Source organism: Lactuca saligna, chromosome 8 (assembly GCF_052625555.1).
Source record: "Lactuca saligna cultivar CGN05327 chromosome 8, ASM5262555v1, whole genome shotgun sequence".
Classification (NCBI taxonomy): Eukaryota; Viridiplantae; Streptophyta; class Magnoliopsida; order Asterales; family Asteraceae; genus Lactuca; species Lactuca saligna.
Genome location: NC_136424.1, coordinates 14,533,120 through 14,558,741, shown reverse-complemented (window position 1 = coordinate 14,558,741; position 25,622 = coordinate 14,533,120). Strand labels below are relative to the sequence as shown.

General features: G+C 32.0%; 3 protein-coding genes across 11 annotated transcripts in view; 2 read left to right on the top strand and 1 right to left on the bottom strand.

Annotated features, from left to right (window-relative positions):
* LOC145011000 (protein DA1-related 2-like) overlaps positions 1-18,506 on the top strand; it is a 28,491-nt gene extending 9,985 nt beyond the window's left edge. Inside the window, exons 4-13 of the mRNA XM_078969604.1 lie at positions 15,439-15,526; positions 15,633-15,729; positions 15,805-15,925; positions 16,185-16,268; positions 16,559-16,678; positions 16,758-16,970; positions 17,043-17,105; positions 17,223-17,338; positions 17,814-17,872; positions 17,955-18,506. Coding sequence (XP_078825730.1) covers positions 15,439-15,526; positions 15,633-15,729; positions 15,805-15,925; positions 16,185-16,268; positions 16,559-16,678; positions 16,758-16,970; positions 17,043-17,105; positions 17,223-17,338; positions 17,814-17,872; positions 17,955-18,256 — 1,263 coding nt within the window. The 3' untranslated portion in view covers positions 18,257-18,506. The remainder of the gene's footprint in view (positions 1-15,438; positions 15,527-15,632; positions 15,730-15,804; positions 15,926-16,184; positions 16,269-16,558; positions 16,679-16,757; positions 16,971-17,042; positions 17,106-17,222; positions 17,339-17,813; positions 17,873-17,954) is intronic.
* On the bottom strand, positions 9,134-12,130 carry LOC145011944 (uncharacterized). Of its 7 annotated transcripts, none has more exons than XM_078970689.1 (6): positions 11,989-12,130; positions 11,468-11,744; positions 11,333-11,361; positions 10,793-10,819; positions 10,531-10,583; positions 9,134-9,379 (listed from the first exon to the last, which is right to left on the bottom strand). In XM_078970689.1, the coding sequence occupies exons 2-6, from the start codon at positions 11,721-11,723 to the stop codon at positions 9,328-9,330; spliced, it is 417 nt and encodes a 138-aa protein (XP_078826815.1). In that variant the 5' UTR covers positions 11,724-11,744; positions 11,989-12,130; the 3' UTR covers positions 9,134-9,327. The 7 variants fall into 7 exon arrangements, 6 of the variants coding, with proteins under 6 accessions (XP_078826815.1, XP_078826814.1, XP_078826816.1 ...); XM_078970688.1 differs by lacking the exon at positions 11,989-12,130 and adding an exon at positions 11,891-11,981; XM_078970690.1 differs by lacking the exon at positions 11,989-12,130 and adding an exon at positions 11,874-11,975.
* A 1,359-nt stretch (positions 18,507-19,865) lies between the features above and the next one.
* LOC145011109 (protein DA1-related 2-like) lies at positions 19,866-24,299 on the top strand. Of its 3 annotated transcripts, XM_078969743.1 has the most exons (18): positions 19,866-20,091; positions 20,184-20,273; positions 20,350-20,439; positions 20,522-20,611; positions 20,693-20,782; positions 20,861-20,950; positions 21,018-21,105; positions 21,229-21,275; positions 21,369-21,456; positions 21,564-21,675; positions 21,755-21,875; positions 21,954-22,037; positions 22,511-22,630; positions 22,704-22,916; positions 22,996-23,058; positions 23,153-23,268; positions 23,593-23,651; positions 23,758-24,299. In XM_078969743.1, the coding sequence occupies exons 1-18, from the start codon at positions 19,969-19,971 to the stop codon at positions 24,054-24,056; spliced, it is 1,983 nt and encodes a 660-aa protein (XP_078825869.1). In that variant the 5' UTR covers positions 19,866-19,968; the 3' UTR covers positions 24,057-24,299. The 3 variants fall into 3 exon arrangements, with proteins under 3 accessions (XP_078825869.1, XP_078825870.1, XP_078825871.1); XM_078969744.1 differs by lacking the exon at positions 20,184-20,273; XM_078969745.1 differs by lacking the exons at positions 20,861-20,950; positions 21,018-21,105; positions 21,229-21,275 and having other exon boundaries at positions 19,867-20,091.
* The last annotated feature ends 1,323 nt before the right edge of the window (positions 24,300-25,622 follow it).

Here is a 25,622-nt window from a genome sequence, read left to right as displayed (position 1 = left end):
AGCTGGATAGCGCGACCTTGAGCCCTTGGGGGCTCCACCCAGCCCTTACTCCCATCAGTGATCCTCAAAGTAGCCGATGCTGAAACCTGCGCCGACCTAGCAACAAGTGATATGCAATTGGCCTTCACATACCCAACCTGGTCGTAATGATAACAAATCATGGAACTGAGTGCTGAGGCTTGTTGGCGGCAATTCGTTGCCATATGGACCTACCGACCACAATTTTGGCACCCAGAAGACGATAATCAAGTACCCTCATGTACCTTTCTACACTTCCCACATGTGTGGCCCTTCCGTCCCCAACATCTGACATCAGCGGTCTTAAACCGCTTTGGTGTAGGCTGCGACTACATCGAGGCCTACCTTTACTCCCTCTTCTACAAATCAGTCTCGATCTCACGCCACTTGGCGGCCTCCTGCATCTCCAACAAAGTACCATAGCGATGGGTGGAAACAAACTGTCTGATATCCGTCTTGAGCATGATCAAGTAATGGGTCATCTAAGTTTGCTCAGATGTAGCAAACTTAGGAAAAAACATACCCCTCTCCGTGAACATCTTGGTGATCTTCGTCACCGTCTCAGAACCTTGCCTCAAATCTAGGTACTCTTGGGCCAACCTCTCACGTTCTACCAGTGGCACATATTAGGAACGGACAATCTCAGAGAACTGCTCCTAAGACACAATAGCCCTCTGCTCAGCAGAATATGGACTAGTAGAAAGCCTCCACCAATACTTCGCTCCGGTCCTCAGAAGGTTCAGAGCGCACATGACTTTCTGGTCAGCTGGACAAGAACAAGTGAATAAACACCCATCCACATCAGATAGCCACCTCACAACGATGATCAGGTCCTGCACCCCATCAAAAGTTGAGGGCTTCGGATTGTCGAAGTCCAGATACTGAAAACCCCGACCCAATCCAACCCTACATCCGCAATGACTATAGTGGCTGCAGCAACAGTCTCAGACAAAGAAGCATAATGCTCATCAAAGTACTCAAACATGGCGGTATTGATAGACCCAAACATCTTTAACAACTGATCTCAGAAATGAGCAACAACCTCCTCCTGCCGGATCTCCCTAATCCTGTCATCCAACGTAGCTGCCTCACCCTGACGGCCAGCTCCTGATCCCGAAGACCCAGCCTCAACTCGATGCGTAGTCACCATACTAAAAATAAATTAGGAGGATATCCGATAACAAACATATCATATCAGGGTAACCAACTCCCAATAAAGCCCTAAGGGTTGTGACTTCCTTGATACACGTATAGGTCCTGTGCTTTTGGTAGTACGGGCCCATACTATCTTCCACACCTACTTGTATTTGTCTTAGAGGATCACCATAACACCCTAACAATACTTTCTAGCATAATCATACACTCAATCCTCACTCCTTAGAGGATACACATCATGCAACTGGTCGGCTGACCCCATACAACTAATCTATGAAACTTCCACCAACCCTGCAACACTCGTGTATGCTAGCCATACATAACACTAGATCCTATAGATAGTCGAATATCTGATCCTACCTTAATCCCTTCATCAAACAAGAACAGGAAATAAGGCCATACCAAACATTATCCGGATATAAAATCTTAGCTATGTATGACCATGATGCATACGCTAAGCAACTACAATAATGATGTCAATTCCATTAGAGAAGAACCCTAAGCTATCAGACATCATATAATCAGGAAATTCTATCATTCAAAATCCTGCAGATCCCTAGCCTATCGCTAGCGTCCTGTTCTAACATATCACAATATCAAATAACAGTATGGTATTTTGAGGTTTACTTACTGGCTCCGACTGATCGTACACATCGCATCCTCCTTGAATATTTTGAAAACCATTTGAAGAATCATTTTCCTTAGTTCTCCAGTTCACTCAAACCAAGGCCCTGATACCAACTTGTAACATCCATAAAATCCATGAACAATTTTAAACTTTTAAAAACCCATAATCATCATTGTTTACAAATAGTTTTCATAACGGGTTTAATATTAGAGTTTTCCCAAAATTAAAACTCGAGGAGGTGCACGATCACGCCTTCTCCTTCTAGCAATCTTCTGAAGTACTTGAAACATAATCCAAAATTGTAAGCCCAAAGCTTAGTGAGTTCCCCTGAAATACCAATACACATACAAATAGCACATATATAATAACAACATGCAATGGGTCCACAGCTAACAGATTGGATTATCCCTGAGCCCACAACATAAGTATGGCTTGCCCCATAGGCCTACAACTTATGGGTTGCTCCCCGACCTGATCATTCCTTGGACTGAATACCACTAAGCCCTTAGTATGAGTCTGGCATTCCATTCCCGGCCCTCAGCTCGTATATGGAATGCTCATGAGCCCATTCTATGAGTTTGGCACACCATCCCTAACCCTAAACTAATATCTGGTTTGCTTTAGGGTTTTTTGGCTACAACACGGAGCAGTACAACCTCAACCCAACCTACACAATATGTCGAAATATAACATATAATATCATATACAGATAAATAGACAGTGTCACAGGTAGTCCTATAGATCTACCAGACTAGCATATCAAAACTAGCATGCATATCTATTCTATACTCAACATATAAACAATATCAGGTTATCAAACCAATGGGCTAGCCTTGGTTCCTTCGACCCGAAAGTATAGTGAGGAAAACTCACCTCACAAGTGGAACAAAACTGATAAGGCCCGACTCCGAATCTGAGCTCTCTACTCAATGCCTACATCCACTAAGTGACCAATTCCATCAAAATCCCAATAATACCCAAAATACCCTCAAAAGTCAAACTTGGTCAAACGTAGCCAAATTTGGTCAAACTTAAAGTTAACTGTTCAAAGTCCATAAACCTACTGAGTCAACCCAACCGACTTAACTCAACATGGGCTGATCCATGCGAGTACATGGGGAGTACTCTGGAGGTACGCTCAACATACATGAGGCTTCACAGAGAACCACCATCGGGGTGGCTGACTCGGTACGCGAGGTGTACACCAGACTACTCAGACTACTCAGGGTGTACCATCGCATATCCTACTTCTTCATTAAGTGCTTAAAGGCTTTAGCACTTGATCTCACACTTCAGATCCAAGGTCCAGAAGCATACCAGGGTCATAAAGTTCAACTTTATGACCTTTTCACGTCCAAAAAGTCCTTAATGCAAGGTCTTAATCCATTAAGACCTTCTACAAGAAACATGGAGCCAAACTAGCTAAAGGGACCTCATTTTTATGGTTTAAGACCCTTCCTAGGGTATGAAAGGACAACCCAAAACGTCCAAAACCAAACATGCATAGAAATGGGACTTTTGAGACAAGAAAAACAACATAAAGCTACCAAAATGAGATCCAAGCAAACAAAGCATCAATGTGAAGACTTTTTACCTTCTAGAGCTTCCCAAGGAGGTAATGATAAAATATCCATGAGCTTGCTTCAAATTTTAAGCTCCTTGATGCAGCTCCTTCTTCTTTATGCACACCAAGAACACACTTTTAGCTAAAAAACACTCTTAAAGGACTAGGGTTTCCAAAAATGACTCAATGGATTTGGAGGCTGAAGAGGTGTAGGTAAATGATCCATAAGGATGCATAAATACCCTTAAAACCCTGAAACTTAGGGTTTTATTCGGACATGAGTACGCTTAGCGTACATATGTGTACGCCCAACATACTAGGGCACGCCCTAGTACGCTGAGCATATTCACATGTACGCTTAGCGTACTCTTCCTACATCAAAATTACAATCTTTCCAATAGGGATTCTCATGGCTACTTCCTTCCAATCCAAAGACCAAAATGACATAATTTAAATCCAAGTGATGAATTTGAAAATACTTGAAAACCGGGGTGTTACAGTAATTGTTTCCCCCCCCCCCCCCCCCATCATACAAGTTTGATAGTTTTTTCGTTAGAAATTCGATTTCTTCAAGACAAGTCAACAACGTGCGCCCAATGTATTCTCCCATATGACTATCTAAAGATTTAAAGTTGACAACTCTTTTATGCATGACCCAATCTTTATCAATAAAATGGGTCGTGACCTCCATATAGCTCAATCGTTAACATGAACTTGTCCACAAATTGGTGGACAAATGCACATTAGTTAGGGGACTACTAAAGAACTTATTCAATTTAGGTTTTTCTTCAATAAAGTAATTGGCGACCCTTTTGGAAATTGTGGTTCTACATGGAAAAACCATTTTCCCGTTTAATGCATTAGTATACTCAATAAATGATTAATTCTCTACAAAGTTGAACAATAATTATCCAACAACAAATAAGTTTAACAAAACTTTTTATTATTCTTTGCTCATCATGCTTCGACGTGTCAATACTACTCTCCTCGTTATTTTTTTAATTTAAAGTGATTTGCTTTTCTAATTTTTTCCTAAATTTTTTTTGGGTTCTTTTTACATCTAACATCTGTTCGAATGTCTAATCATACTAGAAGTACCGTTTCATTGGAGTTGGTTTCGAGCAAAGTGAAACACCATTTGCATTTGCTATGTTTAAAGTTGTCAACATTAACTTCATCATTATCGACCCAACAAGCTGCCCTTATGGCATATTTCCATTTATTCATGTTTTCTGTTTGACTTGTTTCGTCTTTGTTGTCGTTTTGAGTGTTATCAACAAAGAAATCTTCATCAACAATCTAAAACAAAATAACACAATGATTTTAATATAATAAAATATCAATATATGTTCTTTAACATCAAAATATATTTATTAATCTAAATTACAATAAGATAATGACTTAAAATCACATAATACATTGAAATAGATTAACAATTTTAACATAACATATTGTATTTAATATGATATAAAAGCAATGAAATTTTATACATCAACATAAAATATTCAAATTTCAATGAGTAACATCACATAATAACACATTGAAAGAATAATATTCGAGTAATAGATTAAGATACGATGCTTACTTGAGTTTTTTTTTTTTGACTTGGAACCTAATTTTCCATGACTTGAATGATTCCTTGGAGATGAAGAATGAAGTTCGATTTCTTGAAACTATAATGGATTTCGATTTCACAATAGATGTTTGTTTGTGTTAGATCATAGTAGGAAGCAAGGAGGAGGAGAAGTGTTGTTGTTGGTGTTTTTTTTTTTTTTTTTTTTTTTTTTTTTTTGTGAATCAATCAAGTAAGGTTGACGGTGAATCAATCAATCCGATTAGGTATCCATGAGTTCGATTATGGACCACTAGGGTAACGATGGAGTTCAATTTTAGTAGTTTTTTTGAAACTATAATTAGTATTGGGTGGGTACAACAATATGCAACTAATGCAAACAAGAGCCAAGAGGTGATTGAGCAAGTGACAATTCAATTTTCAGGTCAATCCTTTTGGCCCGATTAAACGGTTATTTCAGTAACCTGCACCGAATAATCCAAGAGTCGAATAAGGCTGATATAAATACTTGAGAATTGACCCAGGTAACTTATTCGATCCTAATTGGGTTTGGGTTATTTAGGTTTCGATTTCGGTTCTGGTTTTTGGTCCAAACATTCATCCATAATGGAATGTAATATGAATTCAATGATATAATCTTTTTTTTTTAAATATTAAGTTTTTAAATAAAACTAAACTCGGTTTTTTATGGTTTTCTTCACTTATTTATTTATTTTTTATATTTTACTGTTTTCAGTAAACCTTTGAAGTTTCTTATGTTTTTTTATAATCAATAATCATAACATTTTATATTATATTATATTGAATCTTAGTATTTGGATAATATTTTTGGATCATATACTTTTGCATAAAATAATTTTGGATCATAATATTTTCAGTTAAATCAAGTTTTTGGATCATAATATTTTGATACCAAAGGGTCAATGAACTAGCGGTATGGAGTGATCATTTAATATAAGAGGTCAGAGGTTCAAGTTTCGGTGGAGACATAGATGGTTATTTAGGAGTATATTAGTTAGTTTGTTGTTTCAAAAAAAAAATCAACTTTTTGGTCATAATAAATGTTAGATAATTACAAACTTTAAATCATTTAATATCGAATCATATAAAGATCATAATATATAATATATGTGGATCATAGTAGTTTTAGATTATAACAAATTAACCATCTTAAACATATTGAATCATAATTTTTAAGGATCATATAACTATTTTGACTCATCTCATTTTGAATCATATAACTTTTAATATTATTTTATTTAAAAAAAACGTGTAATCTTGTAAAATAAGATGTGATAGCTAAACAATCTTATTTTTTAAAAATTTCTTTTCAAAAGGTTGATAATATATGATATATGACTGCATTTTAAAAGAATTTTTGATTTAGAGAAGCATCCCTCAAAATTTCACAATTTTTTAGAGATTGTTTGGTTTTTATAATAATAAAAAATTAATATATATATATATATATATATATATATATATATATATATATATATATATATATATATATATATATATATTCATCACTATGCTCATTTTCTAGAAAATTAAAATTTAAAAACATTGTATTTAAAAAAAATTACAAAGAGAAAAATAATATAGTCGAAAATAAAATTAATGATAAAAGACCCACTAATCAATAGACAAATGACACTTGGTGCAACCAAAGAAGGCCATGTGTAGACCGCTAGAAGAGCCTTTTTAGGCAATTTTCCTTTTTTTTTTACGTACCCACTTTACGTATTAAACATTCAGTATCTCTTAGTAATTTTCAAAACCTCGCAAATTGTTATCAAAATGTCATATTATGTTAATGAGATTTTGATAATAAATAAAATTGAATCTCGACCTCTAATTTCTTTAATCATATAGACAAGATTAGTCATCGCACTTCCTATAAGTTTTTTTTGTCTATTCAAACGTATTTTTACATATATTTATATTTGAAAAACACAAAATATGCATATATGCACATTTAAAGAATAAGAATTTTGTTTGTTTGTTTTTTTTCATGATTTTAAAACTACGATTGACCTAGACGAGCTGTTTAGGTGCCGATGGAGGTGTTTTGAGAGATTTTTTTTTTTTTGAAAAACTGATTCTTATTGGTTCTCAATTTTCTCTCTCTCTCTCTCTCTCTCTCTTATATATATATATATATATATATATATATATATATATATATATATATATATATATATATGGGAAAAGTGAATATACCCTTAAGGGTATATAAGCTTAGGTACCCAAACTCATCATAATACGTCATTTTGTTTAATATATTTATTATAATGTTCTTCAATTTCAATCCTTAACTTGATTTACTTTCAAGATTGTCAAAATTTCATTATTATCTACCTTTTACATCACATCTTTTTGACGAACATCAATTAGGCTATATATATTATAGTTGGAAATGAAAATTATGTAAAAGGAAAATAAATGTGAAATTTATAAAAATCTTTGAATGATATCAAGTTAGAAGTTGAATTATAAGAACATTAGACAATTACAATGTATATATATGATACAAAACGACGTAATATGATGAGTTTGAGTAGCTAAGCTTATATACCCTTAAGGGTATATTCACTTTTCCCTATATATATATATATATATATATATATATATATATATATATATATATATATATATATATATATATATATATATATATATATATATATATATGAGAAAAGTGAATATATCCTTAAGGGTATATAGATTTAGGTACCAAAACTCACCATACAACATCGTTTTGTATCATATAAGACATTATAATTGTCCAATGTTCTTATAATTTAACTTCTAAATTGATTTACTTCCATGATTTTTATAAATTAGACATTTATCTTCATCTTATTTAATTTTCATTTTCAACTACACTAAATATAACCTAATAGGTGTTTGACAAAAATATGGGATATAAGAGAAAGATAATAGTGAAATTTCGAAAATTTTAAAATTAAATCAACCCCGAACCCGAGCCAAGTTTGTATAATTCTTTACGAGCTCGAGCCGAGCTCAGTACAACAAAGTTCGAATCGAGCTGAGCTCGAGCTCGAGCCTCATATAACTTAAACGAGCCCGAGCCTAGACAGGCTCGGGCTCGGCTCAACTCGTTTGCACCCCTACCTAAGAACTTAGCCTTCTTCCTAAACAACATTTATTAAAAAAGAAAAAAAAAATACACATCATTCCACTCCACTCCTAGCAATTAATAGATTCGTTGAATTTTGTTTTATTTTCACAAAAAAAAAAATGTTTTTTTTTCATATATATATAACATATGTGCATATGCATATCCATTTGTGCACACATATACATCATATGTACCAAAAACTAAACATCAAACATACATATAAGTTTCGTTTATATATTATTTTTTTTTGCAATTTTTTTTAACATATATAATGTATGTGCATATGCACATACGTTATATGTATATAAAAAACGCTTTTTGACCAAAATAAAAGTTCAGTTTATCTATTAATCGTTAGGAGAGTAGTTGAATAGTGTGTATTTATTTACATGTTGTGTAGAAAAAAATCTCATTTTAAGTGCGGTTCTGAGTGTTTTTAAATTCTTATGCACATATGTTATATGTATATGAAAAAAAAACATTTTTTTTTTGTGAAAATAAAACAAAATTCAACGAATCTATTAATTGCTAGGAGTGGAGTGGAATGATGTGTATTTTTTTTTCTTTTTTAATAAATGTTGTTTAGGAAGAAGGCTAAGTTCTTAGGTAGGGGTGCAAACGAGTTGAGCCGAGCCCGAACCTGTCTAGGCTCGGGCTCGTTTAAGTTATATGAGGCTCAAGCTCGAGCTCAGCTTGATTCGAACTTTGTTGTACTGAGCTCGGCTCGAGCTCGTAAAGAATTATACAAACTTGGCTCGGGCTTGGGCTTGACTCATTTTTTATCTGACGTGCCTAAATAAGCTTAAGCTCGGTTCGAGCTTGTTAAGAAGCTCGTTTACTAATATCCTAAATCCATAATTCTCCAAATATATTTTTATTTTAATATATATATATATATATATATATATATATATATATATATATATATATATATATATATATATATATATATATATATATATATATATAGTAGAAAAGTTTAAGGCCCGTGCTAAGCACGATCTTTGAATTGTATTTTCGGTATTTTTTAGAAAAACCATAAGATAATACTGACAAACCATATTTAAACAAATACATTGCGGTGTTCTTTCTTGAAGAGTTTTTTAAGGCTAAATGCATAAAAATAGCAATGAACTTTCATGCATAGTTTTTCTTTTGATTTTTTTGAAAAAAATGTAAGAACAATGCTATTATTAGAAGCTCTCTTGATGAAGTATGAAAGGGGAGATGTGCTCCTGGACGCCTCATATGATAAAAAATAATAAAGTGTATAAGGCTGAGTAATTTTGTCTCACCCTGCAAAAAAGAGAGATAAGATTTAACTCGGAAATGAATATTTTGGAATCAAATTGAATAAAATTCTTACATTTTAAGATTCTCGTCACTAATGCAATGCATTGCAATGTTGAAATAGAATGAAATGATAGTATTATAACAAACAATATGAAATGAAAGTACATTTCACTAATATACAGATAAATGTTTAACATAATAGAAAGAAATGTAAGCATGATGCTATAATAAGATAAATAAAACTCGAAACTACAATGATTGGGTAGATTTTTCGAATGTCCTTAATAAGAAAAAAAACAATGATGTAATAAGATTGAAAATAAATAAAATGCTAAAATAAATAAATAAGGAAGTACATGTCTCTAAATGAGATTAGTTAATGTTGATTACCTTCACTTCATATGGACTGGTGAGAAGAGTAAAAGTAATATTACTTGCAGTTTTTCTCAATTTTGTAATTATAAAGTCTAGTTATCTAATATTAGAGTTTAAAGACCATCATATATCATAAGGGGGATTATGTTATCAATGTTTCTGGACACAAAGCATCACCTGGTTAGGTGTCCAATATAATATTGGCTATATTGTTGTTAAGTAGGTGCATTTTTAAGGGTTGCAACACCAATTCACATGCGGCTGGTTAAAGAATACGTGCCATTTGTTTTATTTTAAATTGTTCTTTCTTTTTCATCAGCAAACCTTACTTTGTAAAATATGGAATTGTAATTTAGATTATATTATCATGAAAAAGGTTCATGTCATTATTAAGAATTATTAGATGAACTAAAATGGGCTATATTGCAATTTCCATTCCTTTCGGTTATTGAACGGAAAACAAGCACCCCTAGAATGAAAAGTAACAAGTTTGATAATTTTGTCAATTTCTCAATGGAATCTAATGTGTCGACAACTGTAGGCGTAATTATATTTCAAGAAGCCAATACACGTTGAAACAAATCAGAAAACGTAAAAAATAGTTTAACAAATCTAAATTTAGATGCCATCTAAAAAATAGTTTTCTTGAGGCTGTTGAACATGACGTTTGGAAATAGCTTACAATATTACTAAAGTTTACCTTCTAAAGCTAAATTAAAAATGAAAGTTGATAATTATGAGAGATTAGGGAAAATATAAGTGGAGGCAATAGATATTACCTCAAAAACCCTAAAATGGAAGAGGCAAATGTACAGAGGATGTCTTCAATCCCCTACAAATCCAATCAAAATCAATATTGAATTCAACATATCCACAAAAAATTGCAAAAGAAACCACCTAAACAATATAATTAGATAAACTTTCGCTTTTAATTTCAAATGATACAAACACAAAAATTTTCATAAAAAGATACAAACATTAAATTGTAGAAGAAATCACAAATTGACTGATGGGACAAAATATTTCATCTGCTTTGCATACCTGTATAAGTTGAAAGTGGAAGACCAACTGAAACCTCAACCACCAATTCATAGCATACATGAAAAACATATTTTACAACAAAGAAAAACCATATCGGGGTTACTTTAGTCCTTCTATAGTGTTGGCAAAAGTGAGAGTTTTTAACACTAAAAGATAATAATAAAGAAATATAACAACCCTTGAAATGCAAAGATTACTTATATTTAGGAACGACAAATTATGGTTTTACCAAGTAAGATTTTAAAACCACAACTTGGAACAAATTCTGGAAGAAAATCGTGTTTAAATCTCTTTTACTTTATGAGACAACAAGCATAACCACCCTCTATAATTCTAGAAAATGAATATGCATGAGAATACTTATTTCCTTCAAAGCAAACATAAATATCAGATACTGCAACCGTTCATTAATCTAAAAAGTTGAAGAAAATCATGCAAATATAATTAGTCATTCTTGGCAAATATATAACTACACCAAGCTAAGACCTTTATTTGATTATTTATTTTGAATTGGTAATTTCTTTGAAAAAATTCACCTGCCTCGTTTAAAACACATGAAAGCAATTTCCCTGTAAGAAATAAAATTCCAGGCATCAATGAGAAGAAAACAAAAAAAACAAATTTTAAAGATGCTGAAAACAAAAACATATTGGATTGGGAATCAGTGGAAGAAACCTGGTGAGGAGAAGTGAACCGGTAATGCCAAAGTGAAGAACGAGGCATGAATTTGATTCTTCCTCAATCTCAATAGGGTTAGTTTTGCCAATCTTCGCCTTTGAGAATTATAAGAGGCATTCCATGTTGAGGCGGTGCCTAGAAGATCGATTGTAGAAACCCAAATCGCTTCTAAAAGTTGAAGCCGATCATAAAAATGCGAACTGTTCAATTGACAATCGATTGTAGAACTATTCAATTGACAATACGATGACATGTAAGCCTATAAATATCTTCCCTGAATGAACAATAAACCAAGAAAAGAAAAAAAATCATTGACAATACGATGACAAGGAAGAACATATGAGCGTGGTTTTAGTAACCAAAAGCCTTAATTTCAGAAACAAATAAATAAATAAATAAATACTCGGCCGGGATCGATACATGTCAATGAGTGAAAGACAATCCCATACGAAAGAAGATGAACATGCCCGACGAGGACTGATATTTATAGATGGGAGGAAAAAATGACCGGTACTTACCGATTAGGAAGCGGCTGTGGATGACGATTTAATTATGTGGACATGAGAAGGTCTGAGCCGACGTAATGATAAAACGTATTGGTGTATTGTGTCGATTAGGGTATAGGTTATGTGGCACTGTTACAAGCATGTGAATGTGATTTTGGTGGCTCCTCATCAAAAGGGTCTTTATATATATATATATATATATATATATATATATATATATATATATATATATATATATATATATATATATATATATATATATATATATATATATATATATATATATTTATTTATTGATAAAAGATATATAAGTGTAAAAAGCCAAAAACATAACACCTTTTTGACTATATTCGGATATGGCTTTGTTAAAAGCAAAAGGAGAAAAAGAAGTGTCATTAATCTGTAACACAAAAATGTAAGTGGTATGGTATCATTATTTGATGTACATTAAGCAATACTAAATATGAAAAAAGAAGCATAAAAGACATACAGATGCATGTATCTTCTTTTTGCTCCTCCATTTTTTTCTGTCTTGGGTTCACGACAATTAAGATAAGCCATTAGAACTTTAGATACTTGGTTTCAAAATAGAGATGAACACTCATGGACAAATAAAAGTCAGGGGCCGAATACTCTCCTGCCACTTTTTGTGACCCAACTGACTTAGCATCAAGAAATCTCACCATTTCTAGCATGAATCCTGAATCATCTATCATTTTTTTTAACACATCAGAGGTCCCTCCCATCACAATCAGAAGATTCAACAACTATAGAGAGAGAAGTTTGATAGCCAAATATGCCATGTGTCCCCTCCCACCTTTTCAAAACAAGAAAACAAGAAAGAAAGAATTTGATTTGAAAATAATATGCAAAAACCAAAGAAAGTTCGTAAACTTACGATTGTGCAATTATTGAGAAGGATATTAGCATTGCAACTGTCACCATTATGCACATTCATTTATGAATTAGCACACATCTAAAATGATTCAAACACACACCCTAATCACCTATGTTTGTAATCAACAACTTACACATCGCCCTGTCTCCTCATAAACATTATTCATTAATATATCTGGTCACATAATACTTTTCTTAAAAGGCATGCATATCATCACTCATAAGCATATATTTAAGTGAAATAACACCAAAATTTTCGGACTAATCAACTGTTATGGTGAAACTGAAAACCCTAATCAGGGAAAATTAGAGTAAAATAACTCAAACTTCCGAATTGTTGATTAGAGATGAAAAAGAAATAATTTACGTGATTCAATCTTGTCTTCTTCCCATCTGTTTTTTTTCAATAATAGACATAGACCAACACCAGAAACAAGAAAGAGTCGCACGAGTGGGTGTAATGATTGGATTTGAGAGAAATCCATGTAAGACGTCATGTAAAAATTGAGTTCGTAATCATAAGTAAAAGAAAACGAAAAACATTGAATATGATTGGATTGGAGGGAGTGGTGCTGTGGAGAAGGAGGAGGTTGGTGTCCCAAAATGGAAGGAAAAAAGAGGCGGACTAAGCAGCCGTTTCCTGAACCTTTGATGAAGATCGTAAAAAAGTAAATCAAAAAGGGGAGTAATGATATACCGGAGCATTGGCGGGGGAAGAAGATATCAAATAAAGGGGAAGCGGTCATAATTTTGTTCAGCAAGATGAGGAGCGGTTATATACCCTCTTGTCTTCAAGAAGCGTACTAAAGGTCATGTGGGTTGGATCCATCCTTTTTTTTTCCAAAGCGGTGGGGAAAATGTTTCGATTCACCTAATCCCTTTAACATCTGTATTTCGCCAAACCCGTCTCACCGGCTATGCGCGATGAATATTTGAGCAAGGTATTAGGGTTGTTTTGGGGATGATATGGTCGGATTTCCTGTTGGGGATGAAGCCGAACATTTTGTTGGAGATGGGGAATTAGTGGATGGATTCGCAGAAGGGAGATGTTGAACGAGAAGCCAAAAATGGATTGAGTGGACGTAATGATAATTTGTGTTCATCGGCGGGTGGGTTACGCAGGGGTGTTGGAACCGTGTGAATTTGATTTTGGAGGCGTCAGAAAAAACATGTTTTTATAAGAGGTCGTTTCGGTTCATTGCATCGTTCATCGGAAGATAACGACATGCGCTCTTCTTCAAACCAGTCACACGCGCTCTACGCGCTCCCACAAAATTAAGGTTTTTATATATAATAATGATATATATATATATATATATATATATATATATATATATATATATATATATATATATATATATATATATATGATATACATCCGGTAAGAAATTTTTTTTGGTAGGAAGGTAAGAAGTTTTTTTTCTACATATATTTTTGACGAACAAAATAAATGAATCACTAGATGATTCATTTGTAAGATGATTCACAAGAAAAAATTCCCAAAAACACATCTATATGATTAATTTTTAAGTAAATTAAGAAAAAAATTCATTTTTATGATAATTTTAGTGAATAACAACAAAATCATTGTATAAATGAATCATCGTGATGTTTTTTTGAGATTTTTTCTTGTAAATCATATTACAAATAAATCATCTAATGATTCATTTTGTTTGTTTACGAAAAAAATATGTTCAAAAAAAAATTCTTACCTTCCTACCAAAAATTTACTTCTTATTTGATCTTGACTATATATATATATATATATATATATATATATATATATATATATATATATATATATATATATATATATATATATATATATATATTAACAATTAATGCAAGAAATTCTTTAAGACAACCGGGCAAGAAGTGATAAACAGAAGGAAGAATTAGGTCGAATAATTGCAATTTCTTTATTATCACGTGCCCTTGTATGTCCTTGGTATCATCTTTCATTTTTTTTATTTTTTTTTATAACATATATACTTATTAATCATAAATATTATTAATTCATGCATGAAATTCATTTAGTATAACCGTATAAGGAGTGATAAATACAAAAAAAAAAAAAAAAAAAAAAGTTTAGATCGAGCAATTGTATCACTGGCCCCTTTTAGATCCTTGGTAAATACCATTTCCCTTTTTCATTTCTTTAACATATTTAGTGTCGTAAAAACCAAACTAGTGACGATTAATCTACAATTAGTCCTTGGGTATTACTTGGCCAAATAGAATGTGTCTAGCAATTAATCTCAACCTAAACAGTGAATGGAATTGTAGAAATCTATAATTTTGAAATACTTTGAAACAGTTGTATAATGTTGTATTAATTATATTAACCTATTTTGGTATGATATTAATGATATTTACCTATTTTTCTATGATCGTAGTCATATTTATTTTCTTAAAAATTTAGTGAATTTACAATTTTGGGCCTCCGACTAATCGCAGACTAATCACTACCTAAGCCGATTAATATCTAGTCACTAATCAACCTGACCGACTTAATGCCATCTAACCATTTTTACGATTAATAATTAATGCAAGAAATTCCTTTAGGACAATCACAAAAAGAGTGATAAACAAAAGGAAGAACTAGATGAAGCAATTGAAATTTCTTTTGCTGAACCTTTAAGGAAATCGGATGGTAAGCTTCTACCAATTTGAACATCGACAACCTCATCCATTTCATTTTTAATCTTTATCAATATCACTATCACTGATACATATTTTGTGTGTTTGAATTACTTTAGCATATAAGTGGCAATCAGGTGATGATAATGATCTTGCAAAATCACATCAAAATGACTTTCATCCATCAAACCCTCCATATGTACCCAAGGGAAATAGGTATTTATTATCTTTTTGTTGCTAAAAACATGATATAACCTTGATTTAATCGCTGTATGCATATGTTAATTTCAGGGTATGTGGTGGCTGCAACCGTGACATTAATTACGGCAATTACTTAGGTTGCATGGGGAAGTATTTTCATCCAGAGTGTTTCCGTTGTCATGCTTGTAGTTACCCAATCACCGAAAAAGAGGTAACACACACACACACACATATATATATATATATATATATATATATATATATATATATATATATATATATATATATATATATATATATATATATCCTCCTACATTTTAGTCTTATTATCCTTCTACCGACATTATATGGTGACAAGGGGACAAAAATATCATTAATTTCATTATATATGTCATTAAATGTATATATTAAATCTGCATTCAAATGCATTTCTTCAAGTACTTATTAGTGTTTTTTTTTCTTGATTCAAGTTCTCTTTATCAGGGAAAGATACATACCATAAGACTTGCTTTAAAGAGTTGACTCATCCCAAATGTGAAGTGTGCTTTCAATATGTAAGGGAAACTTTTAGCTTAAATGTGGTATATATTAACTAACTTTTAGGCCATGTTTCTTGTTTCCCATTAAGTCCTTGTCGGAGAAAGTGGCTAAATGGGTAGGATTATGTCTATATGGATAACATAATGTATATAAAAAGGGTTCCCTTAAACATTAAAAAGAATATCAACGTTAGCTATCGTAATTCTTTAAAAATAAAAAATAAAAACAAATTGCATAAACGTTGATATTCTTTTAAAAGAGACAATTACATCAAGTGTAACGTTATATTTTGGCTTTTAATTAGATTCCCTTAAATGGAGATGGATTAATCGAGTATCGATTACACCCATTTTGGTCCCAAAAATATTGCCCCGCACATGAGCTTGATAATACAGCTCGATGTTGTAGTTGTGAACGACTTGAGGTAAAGTTCCCATTTCATTTTTACACCATTTCTATAACATTTCATAATTAATAATTATGATGTTTGGAAATATTTGAAGCCGATGAATGTAAGATACATCTTATTGGAAGATGGAAGGAGTTTATGTTTAGAGTGCCTAGAATCTGCAATAATGGATACGGGTGAGTGTCAACCACTTTACCACTCCATTAGAGACTACTATGAAGGAATGAACATGAGAATTGATCAACAGATTCCCATGCTTCTTGTTGAAAGACAAGCCCTTAATGATGCTACCACAAGGGATAAAAACGTAATTAACTAAATCATTTTTATTTTATTACTTGGTTGTTAAATTCTTGTGATTTACAATCTTATCTTTCAGGGGTTCCATCGTTTGCCTGAGACAAGGGGTATTTGCCTTTATGAAGAGCAGACTGTTGCAAGTGTATGTTTGCCTTTGAGTAAATTGATAAATTTTATTTTGCAACAAATTAGTGATTAATATATTTTATATATTATTCATTAATTATTCATCATCATGTTTCTTGAATTCTTGTTGCAGATTCTAAGAAGGCCGAGCGTTAGTGGTCATCGGTTGGTGGGAATGAGAACTCAATATCAGAAGCTGACTCGCAGATGTGAAGTTACTGCCATTCTTGTTTTGTACGGTCTTCCAAGGTGACATTTGCATAGAAAAAATAAAAAATTAATAAAACGCTTGGTAAACTTTTAAGAACTTTCAATTCATTTATTCAATTTTATCTTTTATGTAATCTATTTTTAAAATAGATGATAAATTAAAAAAATGGTTCGGGTTTACCAGATTTAGTCTAAAATTGAAACTTATTCAACTTTAGTCCCATAGATTTTTTGATTTTGATCCTTATTTCATGGTTTCATATCAAGATTATGGTTCTTATATTAAGGTTCCAACTTCCAAGGATCAAAATCAGTATGAAACTAAAGATCAAAGTGGAAAAGTGTTACAACTTTGGACTAAACATGGTAAAAATCAGAAAGCATATGGACCAATTTTGTAATTTACAATAAAATATGACCAGAATTGGGCCTTTTTTTAATTAAATGTATAAAAACTTCCCCCTTTCAATTTCACGAGTTCAAATTATTTAATTTTGGTAACTAAACGTTGCAGATTACTAACTGGAGCCATTCTTGCTCACCACTTGATGAATGCCTGGTTACGTCTTAAAGGTAACAACTAACATAGTTTCTCCAATGAATTGAAATTTTTTGTACTAGGAAAGTTGTGTTAAAAGGTTTTTGATTTTGATAGGTTACAGGAACCTAAATCCTGAGGTAGAAGCAGGTATCTGTCAAGTGCTTTCATATATGTGGCTCGAATCAGAGATCATGCCCAACATCCCATCATCATCATCATCATCAACAACAACATCAAAGAAAGGTGGGAAATCAAGAAATGAGAACAAGTTAGGTGAATTTTTCATGCATCAAATAGCTCATGATGCATCACCAGCATATGGAGGAGGGTTTAGAGCTGCAAATGCAGCTGTTAATACATATGGCTTACGAAGAACACTCGATCATATTCGCCTTACTGGAAACTTCCCTCTGTGAGGTTTTGCACAAATACCTCTTGAGGATCTAAAGGATCGACAATGTGCACGAAAATGAAAACGAGAGAGTGGGCCTTGATTGCTTTTAAATTAATAAACCTGAAAAGGGATTTGTTTCCACCATTGTTATCGTGGTTTTCATTTTTTTGAAAAATTTTATGAGGGTGGGTGACCTCAAACTATTAGCTATGGTGTGGCATAAAAAATGGATTGGTTTCTGTAAAGATAGTTTTTTTTTTTTTTTTTTTTTTTTTTTTTTTTTTTTTTGATTTGTTTCTGCGAAAGGTAATGTTTGATTTCGTAAGTAATCTAATAAATATTTTTGGCAACCTCTTTCATTATGTTTATGAAAGGGAGATACGATCGAAGTTGAGTAACCTTTGGTTTTTAAATTAGTAGATGCGTAACCTTCAGTCTCCAAATTTGTAGACACAACCATTTGTGATTAGATTGCATTTAAGTTAGCATACACCTGACCTTTATTCTCTAAATTAGCTGACATAGAACTATTTATGACATAATTCCATCCAAGTTAGTAGACATATAACCATTAGTTCCCAAATTAGTAAGCACATATACAATCAAAATGAAACCTATAAGAGACCATCGTAACTCATCCATCATACGTTCAGATACTAGGTTCCTCAAAATCAAGCAAATCAATCCTCAAGACTTTCAATAATTGGCACTTCAGGTTCAAGAGTTGAACCGAATTTTTTCAACGCTCATAAATCTCTCATGTGAACTCGAATTAGGCTGATTGGATCTTCTTCTATGTCTTGGCTACATGTTAGGATCAAGAATCAACTAGTTTTGATAAGTATAGCATGAGTTACATATCCCTAAACATGGCTACTTGAAAACTTAGATTTTCTAGACAGTCTTTTTTTCTTCCAAGAATATGTGCAAAAAAAATTCTACAAAATTGAACACTCGTAATTTTCTCATATGAACTTAGATTGGGCAGATTCTTTTTCCTATATGTTCTTTGTTGTCTTGATATATGTTAGACTCAAGAACCACATGTTTTTTTGTATTTAAGCTTGATTTCTCTAACCTCAAGCATGGTATCATTGTATATAGAAAAACAATACTAAAATGAGATTGGTACTAAAATACATGTACTGGAACCGAACCGGTAACATATAACATCCATCTTCATACTTGGTGCCGGCAAATTCAGAATTTTTGTTTCGGTATCGGTTGGTATCGGTTCAGGTTCAGGTATCCGTGTTCTGTATGCCGTTCATTTTTTTCCGGAAAATTTCTCTTTCAAAAGTTGGTTCCCTTATACAAAATCCGATCAAACTTAAGATACCAATCTTACCGTAGATTTATTTGTGTGAATTTTTGATCTTCTTTTATGGATTGTCCAGAAACAACTTATTTTATCATTTTTGATCTTCTTTTATGGATCGTTTCAGAAACAACTTATTTTATCTTTGTCAAAGATTCTCAGCTTATCTTTATTTCTCTAGTCTTCCCCACTTTCTCTTGTTTGCTCTACAAAAAATTCTATCTATTTTTCTATTAGAACTTATACCTTTCGCTACCCTTTTATAGATTCCCCCTTTCTTTTCTTCTTCAAAACATCTTTTCTTCTTCAAAACAATTAGCTTTTTTTATTATCTAAAATGATGCCATTGTTCTTCTCCCCATCTCTCTCTTTTCCATTTCACGATTTCAACTTCTTGAGATCATGGTGACCAAACTATGCATACGTCTCCCAACCTACTAATCATGTCTTCTTCAGAGAAATCCTTCATTTATTGGAGAGGAAATCCTCAGTTTATTGGAAACGAAAATAAAGTATCACGCCCCCCTTCTATATCATTGGTAAATATAATATATCTTACTATTTATATATTTCATAACATATATATTTAATACTCATAACTATCATTAAGTAGTGCATTAAATCCATTTAGGACAACCGCATAAGGAGTGATAAACATGAAGAAGAATTAGATGGAGCAACTGCACTTTCTTTAGTAGCACGCGCCCCTTCTAGATCCTTCGTAAATACCTCCTTTTTTTGTAGCATATATTGTGTTAATCATAACTATTTTTAATTAATGAAAGAAAGTCATTTAGTACAACCGCACAAGGAGTGATGGACATAATGAAGAATTAGATCGAGCATTTGCACTTTCTTTAGTATCGCGCGCCCCTTCTAGATCCTTGGTAAATACGTACCATATTTTATTTTATAACATATATATTATTAATCAAAACAATTAATAATTAATGCAAAAAATTCATTTAGGATAACCGCATAAGGGGTGATAAACACAATGAAGAATTAGATCGAGCATCTGCATTTTCTTTAGTATCACGCGCCCCTTCAAGATCCTTGGTAAATATCATATTCCTTTTTTTTATAACATTTATATTATTAATCAAAATTATTAATAAATAATGCAAAATTTTGAATCAGAACAACCGTGCAAGGAGTGACAAACACAATGAAGAATTAGATCGAGCATTTGCACTTTCTTTAGTACTGCGTGCCCCTTCTGGATCATTTGTAAATACAATCTTCCTTTTTATAACATATATATTATTAATGAAAACTAATAATAATTAATGAAAGAAATTCGTTTAGGACAACCGTACAAGGAACAATAAACACAAGGAAAAATTAGATAGTCCGGTTGCACTTTCTTCCGTATTGCATGCCCCTTCTAAATCTTTGGTAAATACAACCTCATTTTTTTTTTAAAAAAACTTATTTATTATTAATCATAACTATTAGTAATTAGGACAACCGTACAAGGAGTAATAAACAAAAAGAAAAATTAGAGCGAGCAACTGCACTTTCTTTAGCTGAAGGTTTAAAGAAACCGATTGGTAAGCTATTACTAATTTGAACATCGACACCCTCATCCATTTCATTTTTAATCTTCATATGGATCATATCACATATAAACATTTTGTGTGTTTGAATTACTTTATGATATCGGTGGAAACCAGGCAATAATAATGAAAGTATGGTATTGCGTGCTCCTGTAAGATCCTTGGTAAATTCCATCTTTTTTTTTTCTTCTTTTTTTCATTTTACATGCCATATATATGTATTTTATTATAGCTAAAAATACAAGAAATTCATATAGGACAACCGCACACGGAGTGATAAAGAAAAGGAAGAATTAGATCGAGCAATTGCACTTTCTTTGGCTGAAGGTTTACGGAAACCAAATGGTAAACTTTAACTAAATCAAACATCATCACCTTCTTTTGTAACCCTCATTTTCAATCCTTATCTATATATACACAGATGAACATTTTGTGTGTTTGAATTACTTTAGGATATGGGTGGCAACCAAGCAATAATAATGATTTTGCTAAATCACTTCAAGATGACTTTCATCCATCATACACTCCATATGTACCCCGTGAATATGTACCCATGGGATATAGGTGCTTCTTATCTTTTTGTTGCTAAAAACATGATATAACTTTGATTTAATCTTTGTATGCATATCTTAATTAATTTCAGGATATGTGGTGGGTGCAATCGTGACATTGGTTATGGCAACTACTTGAGTTGCATGGGGACCTATTTTCATCCAGAGTGCTTTTGTTGTAGTGCTTGTCGTTACCCAATCACCGAAAACGAGGTAATTTGTTTTCTTTAATCATGCATTCAAATTCATTTCTTCACGTTCTTATTTGTTCTTTTTCTCTGTTGATTCAAGTTCTCTTTATCAGGGAAAGATGCATACCATAAGTCATGCTTCAAAGAGTTGACTCATCCCAAGTGTGAAGTCTGCTTTCAATTTGTAAGGGAAACTTTAGCTTAAATGTGGTACTATTAACTAACATTTAGTCCATGTTTAGTGTTTCACATTAAGTCCTATCTGAAGGAGTAAAATTAGTCTGTATGGATACCGAAATGTATGCAAAAAAAAAAAGTTTGTTTCTTTTTTACTCAGTAAACTGTCTAAATGCAAGTAAACCATCATTTTACCCTTACACCCAGATCGACTCGAAATTAAGTGCCTTAATCAAATCCAAAATTTTTGTAACGATTTGGAGGGTCTGAATGTATTAAGTAAAAATAATAATAAAAACAACCTTATATATATGTCCACATAAGAGCTGAAACCATGAGGTACACTAAGTAGAAAACAAACAACACGTTGGCTAACTTGATTCTTAATTAAAACTAAAAAATAAACACCAATTGCATAAAGGTTGATATTCTTTATAAAAAGACAATCACATCAAATGTGATATTATCTTTGCTTTTTAGATTCCCACAAATGGAGCTGGATTAATCGACTATCGATGCCACCCATTTTGGTCCCAAAAATATTGTCCTGCACATGATTATGATAATACAACCCGATGCTGTAGTTGTGAACGACTTGAGGTAAAGTTCCCCATTTGTATACCATTTTTATAATATTTTCATAATTATGATGTTAATTTGGAAATATTTGAAGCCTGTGAATGTAAGTTACATATCTTTGGGAGATGGAAGGAGTTTATGTTTAGAGTGCATAGAATCTGCAATAATGGATACAGGAGATTGCCAACCGCTTTATCATTCCATTAGAGACTATTATGAAGGAATGAACATGAGACTTGATCAACAAATTCCCATGCTTCTTGTTGAAAGAGACGCCCTTAATGATGCTACCACAAGGGATAAAAACGTAATTAACTAAATCGTTTTTATTTTATTTATTTATTTATTGGTAGTTGAATTCTTGTGATTTACAATCTTATCTTCAGGGGTTCCATTATTCGCCAGATACAAGGGGTCTATGCCTTTCTGAAGAGAAGATTGTTGCAAGTGTATGTATGCCTTTGAGTAAATTGTTAAATTTTATTTTGTTTATATATACATTGATTATATATTCATCATCATGTTTCTTGAATTCTTGTGCAGATTTTAAAAAGGCCAAGAATTGGTGGTCATCAGTTGGTGGGAATGATAACTCAACCTCAGAAGCTGACTCGTAGATGTGAAGTTACTGCCATTCTTGTTTTGTATGGTCTTCCAAGGTCACATTTTTATCATTTTCTTTTAATAAAACACTTGAGTACACTTTTAATCAATTCATTCCTTTTCATTTTTTGGTTAATCTATTTTGGAAATATATGGTAAATTAGAAAAATGGTCCTGTGCTATTTTGCTTTTAAAAGATTTAGTCTAAAATTGAAACAAAGGACCAAATTGAAAAATGTTTCAACTTTGGACTAAACATGGTAAAAATCAGAAAGTACGTGGACCATTTTTGTAATTTACATTAAAATATGACCTGAATCGACAGTTTTTTCTGTTTCTTTGAGATCAAATTATTCAGTTTTGGTAACAAAACGTTGCAGATTACTAACTGGAGCCATTCTTGCTCACCTGTTGATGCATGCCTGGTTACGTCTTAAAGGTAACAACTTACATACAGTTTCTCGAATCTTAAATTTAATCTTTTTTAAGATTAAGTTTTTTTTGGTAATAGTAAAGTTGTGTTAAAAGTTTTTGAAATCTGACAGGTTACAGGAACCTAAATCCTGAGGTTGAAGAAGGTATTTGTCAAGTGCTTTCATATATGTGGCTTGAATCAGAGATCATGCCCAACATCCCATCATCATCATCATCATCATCAACATCAAAGAAAGGTGGGAAATCAAGAAACGAGAACAAATTAGGTGAATTTTTCATGCATCAAATAGCTCATGATGCATCACCAGTATATGGAGGAGGGTTTAGAGCTGCAAATGCAGCTGTTAATACATATGGCTTACGAAGAACACTCGATCATATTCACCTTACTGGAAACTTCCCTCTGTAAGGTTTTGCACAAATAGCTCTTGAGGATCCAAATGCTCAAAAATATGCAAGAAAATGAGAGAGTTGGTCTTGATTGCTTATTAATTAATAAACCTCAAAAGGGATTTGTTTCTGTCATTGGTATCGGTATCGTGGTTTTCTGTTTTTGAAAATTTTATGAACGTGTGGGTGACCTCAAACTATTAGCTATGGTGTGGCATAAAAAACAATGGATTTGTTTTGTAATGATAGTTTTTCTTGATTACCTTTTGAAGTTCTTATAATGTATTTTTATGCAAGGTTAACAAAAAAAAAAAAAATCAACATAACAAGCTTGAAATTGATATAAATGAGCCCCATGTGTCCATGACCACACTTTGAATAACAATTATGCGTTCTGCTTTTGGACCTATGGTACATTGAACAACTAAGCCATAGCTTATTTTCAAATAATGTATGAAAAAGATGAATATCATTCTTTAAATAGTAACCATCTGTTTTAAGTAGCAAAAGGTAATTTTTGATTTCATACGCAATCTAATAAATATTTTTTGGCAACCTCTTTCATTATGTTTATGAAAGGGAGGTCATGATCAAAGTTGAGTCAAAAAACTTTATATTGATCTGATTATTTTAGGTTTGACTTATATTAACTTTTTGGATATTAAAGATGAGTATTATTTTTATGGATATTAACATAAAGAAGATATTAATGGACTTGAAATAATTTATGTTTTGGCCAATTATATTGATGATAGTTACAAAAAACATATTGTTTTTTTAAAGGGCCAAGTATTTAATAAGGTTGTAACAAAGTACTTCTCGCCCGGTATTAACCGATGCTATTGGGATATGGATATATGTGATCACACGTCTATATGAGATGAAAAAATGATGATTTAGAAATATAGTATATATATATATATATATATATATATATATATATATATATATATATATATATATATATATATATATATATATATATATATATATATATATATATATATATGTGTGTGTGTGTGTGTGTGTGTGTGTGTGTGTGTGTGTGTGTGTGTGTGTGTGGGCAACAAATCCTCTTGGTGAATAATTCTCTTATAAGAAAGTAATTATTAGATTTTATTATTAGTTATTAAATACAATAAAAAACTAATATATGAATTTAATATTTTAAAATTATCATTTACTCCAAAATTAAATTTCTTAATAACTTTTTTTAATTCATGTCTTTATATTTTATACAAGTATTAATGATTCATTTATACATAATTAATTGAATTTGTACAATGACTCATACCTCTTAAAATTCAAGATATATATATATATACACACACACACACATACACACACACAATATTGGCGTACACGCACGTTGCGGCGATAATGATTAGTTTAATTCGATGAACATACAATTGTTTTTAGCGAATAGTCTCGTTATGGTCGGCATTGTTTCATTTTATAACGAAAGTAAAACTACGCTATACTTTTAATTAAAAACTTGAAGTACGGGTACACATAAAATGCGGCAAGGTTAATAGTTTACTTGAATTAATAGTTTAGTTTCTGTAACATGTTATATACCTAAGAA

Coding starts and splice junctions, on each gene's coding strand:
- LOC145011944 (XM_078970689.1), bottom strand. CDS start 11,723: ATGTCATCGTATTGTCAATTGAATAGTTCTACAATCGATTGTCAATTG. Junction 10,820..11,332: donor TTTCATGTGTTTTAAACGAG/GCAGGTGAATTT, acceptor TTGAGGTTTCAG/TTGGTCTTCCACTTTCAACT. Junction 9,380..10,530: donor TCCATTTTAGGGTTTTTGAG/GTAATATCTATT, acceptor TCTTTTTTGCAG/GGTGAGACAAAATTACTCAG.
- LOC145011109 (XM_078969743.1), top strand. CDS start 19,969: ATGCATACGTCTCCCAACCTACTAATCATGTCTTCTTCAGAGAAATCC. Junction 21,106..21,228: donor AGGTTTAAAGAAACCGATTG/GTAAGCTATTAC, acceptor GGTGGAAACCAG/GCAATAATAATGAAAGTATG. Junction 23,652..23,757: donor TGCCTGGTTACGTCTTAAAG/GTAACAACTTAC, acceptor GAAATCTGACAG/GTTACAGGAACCTAAATCCT.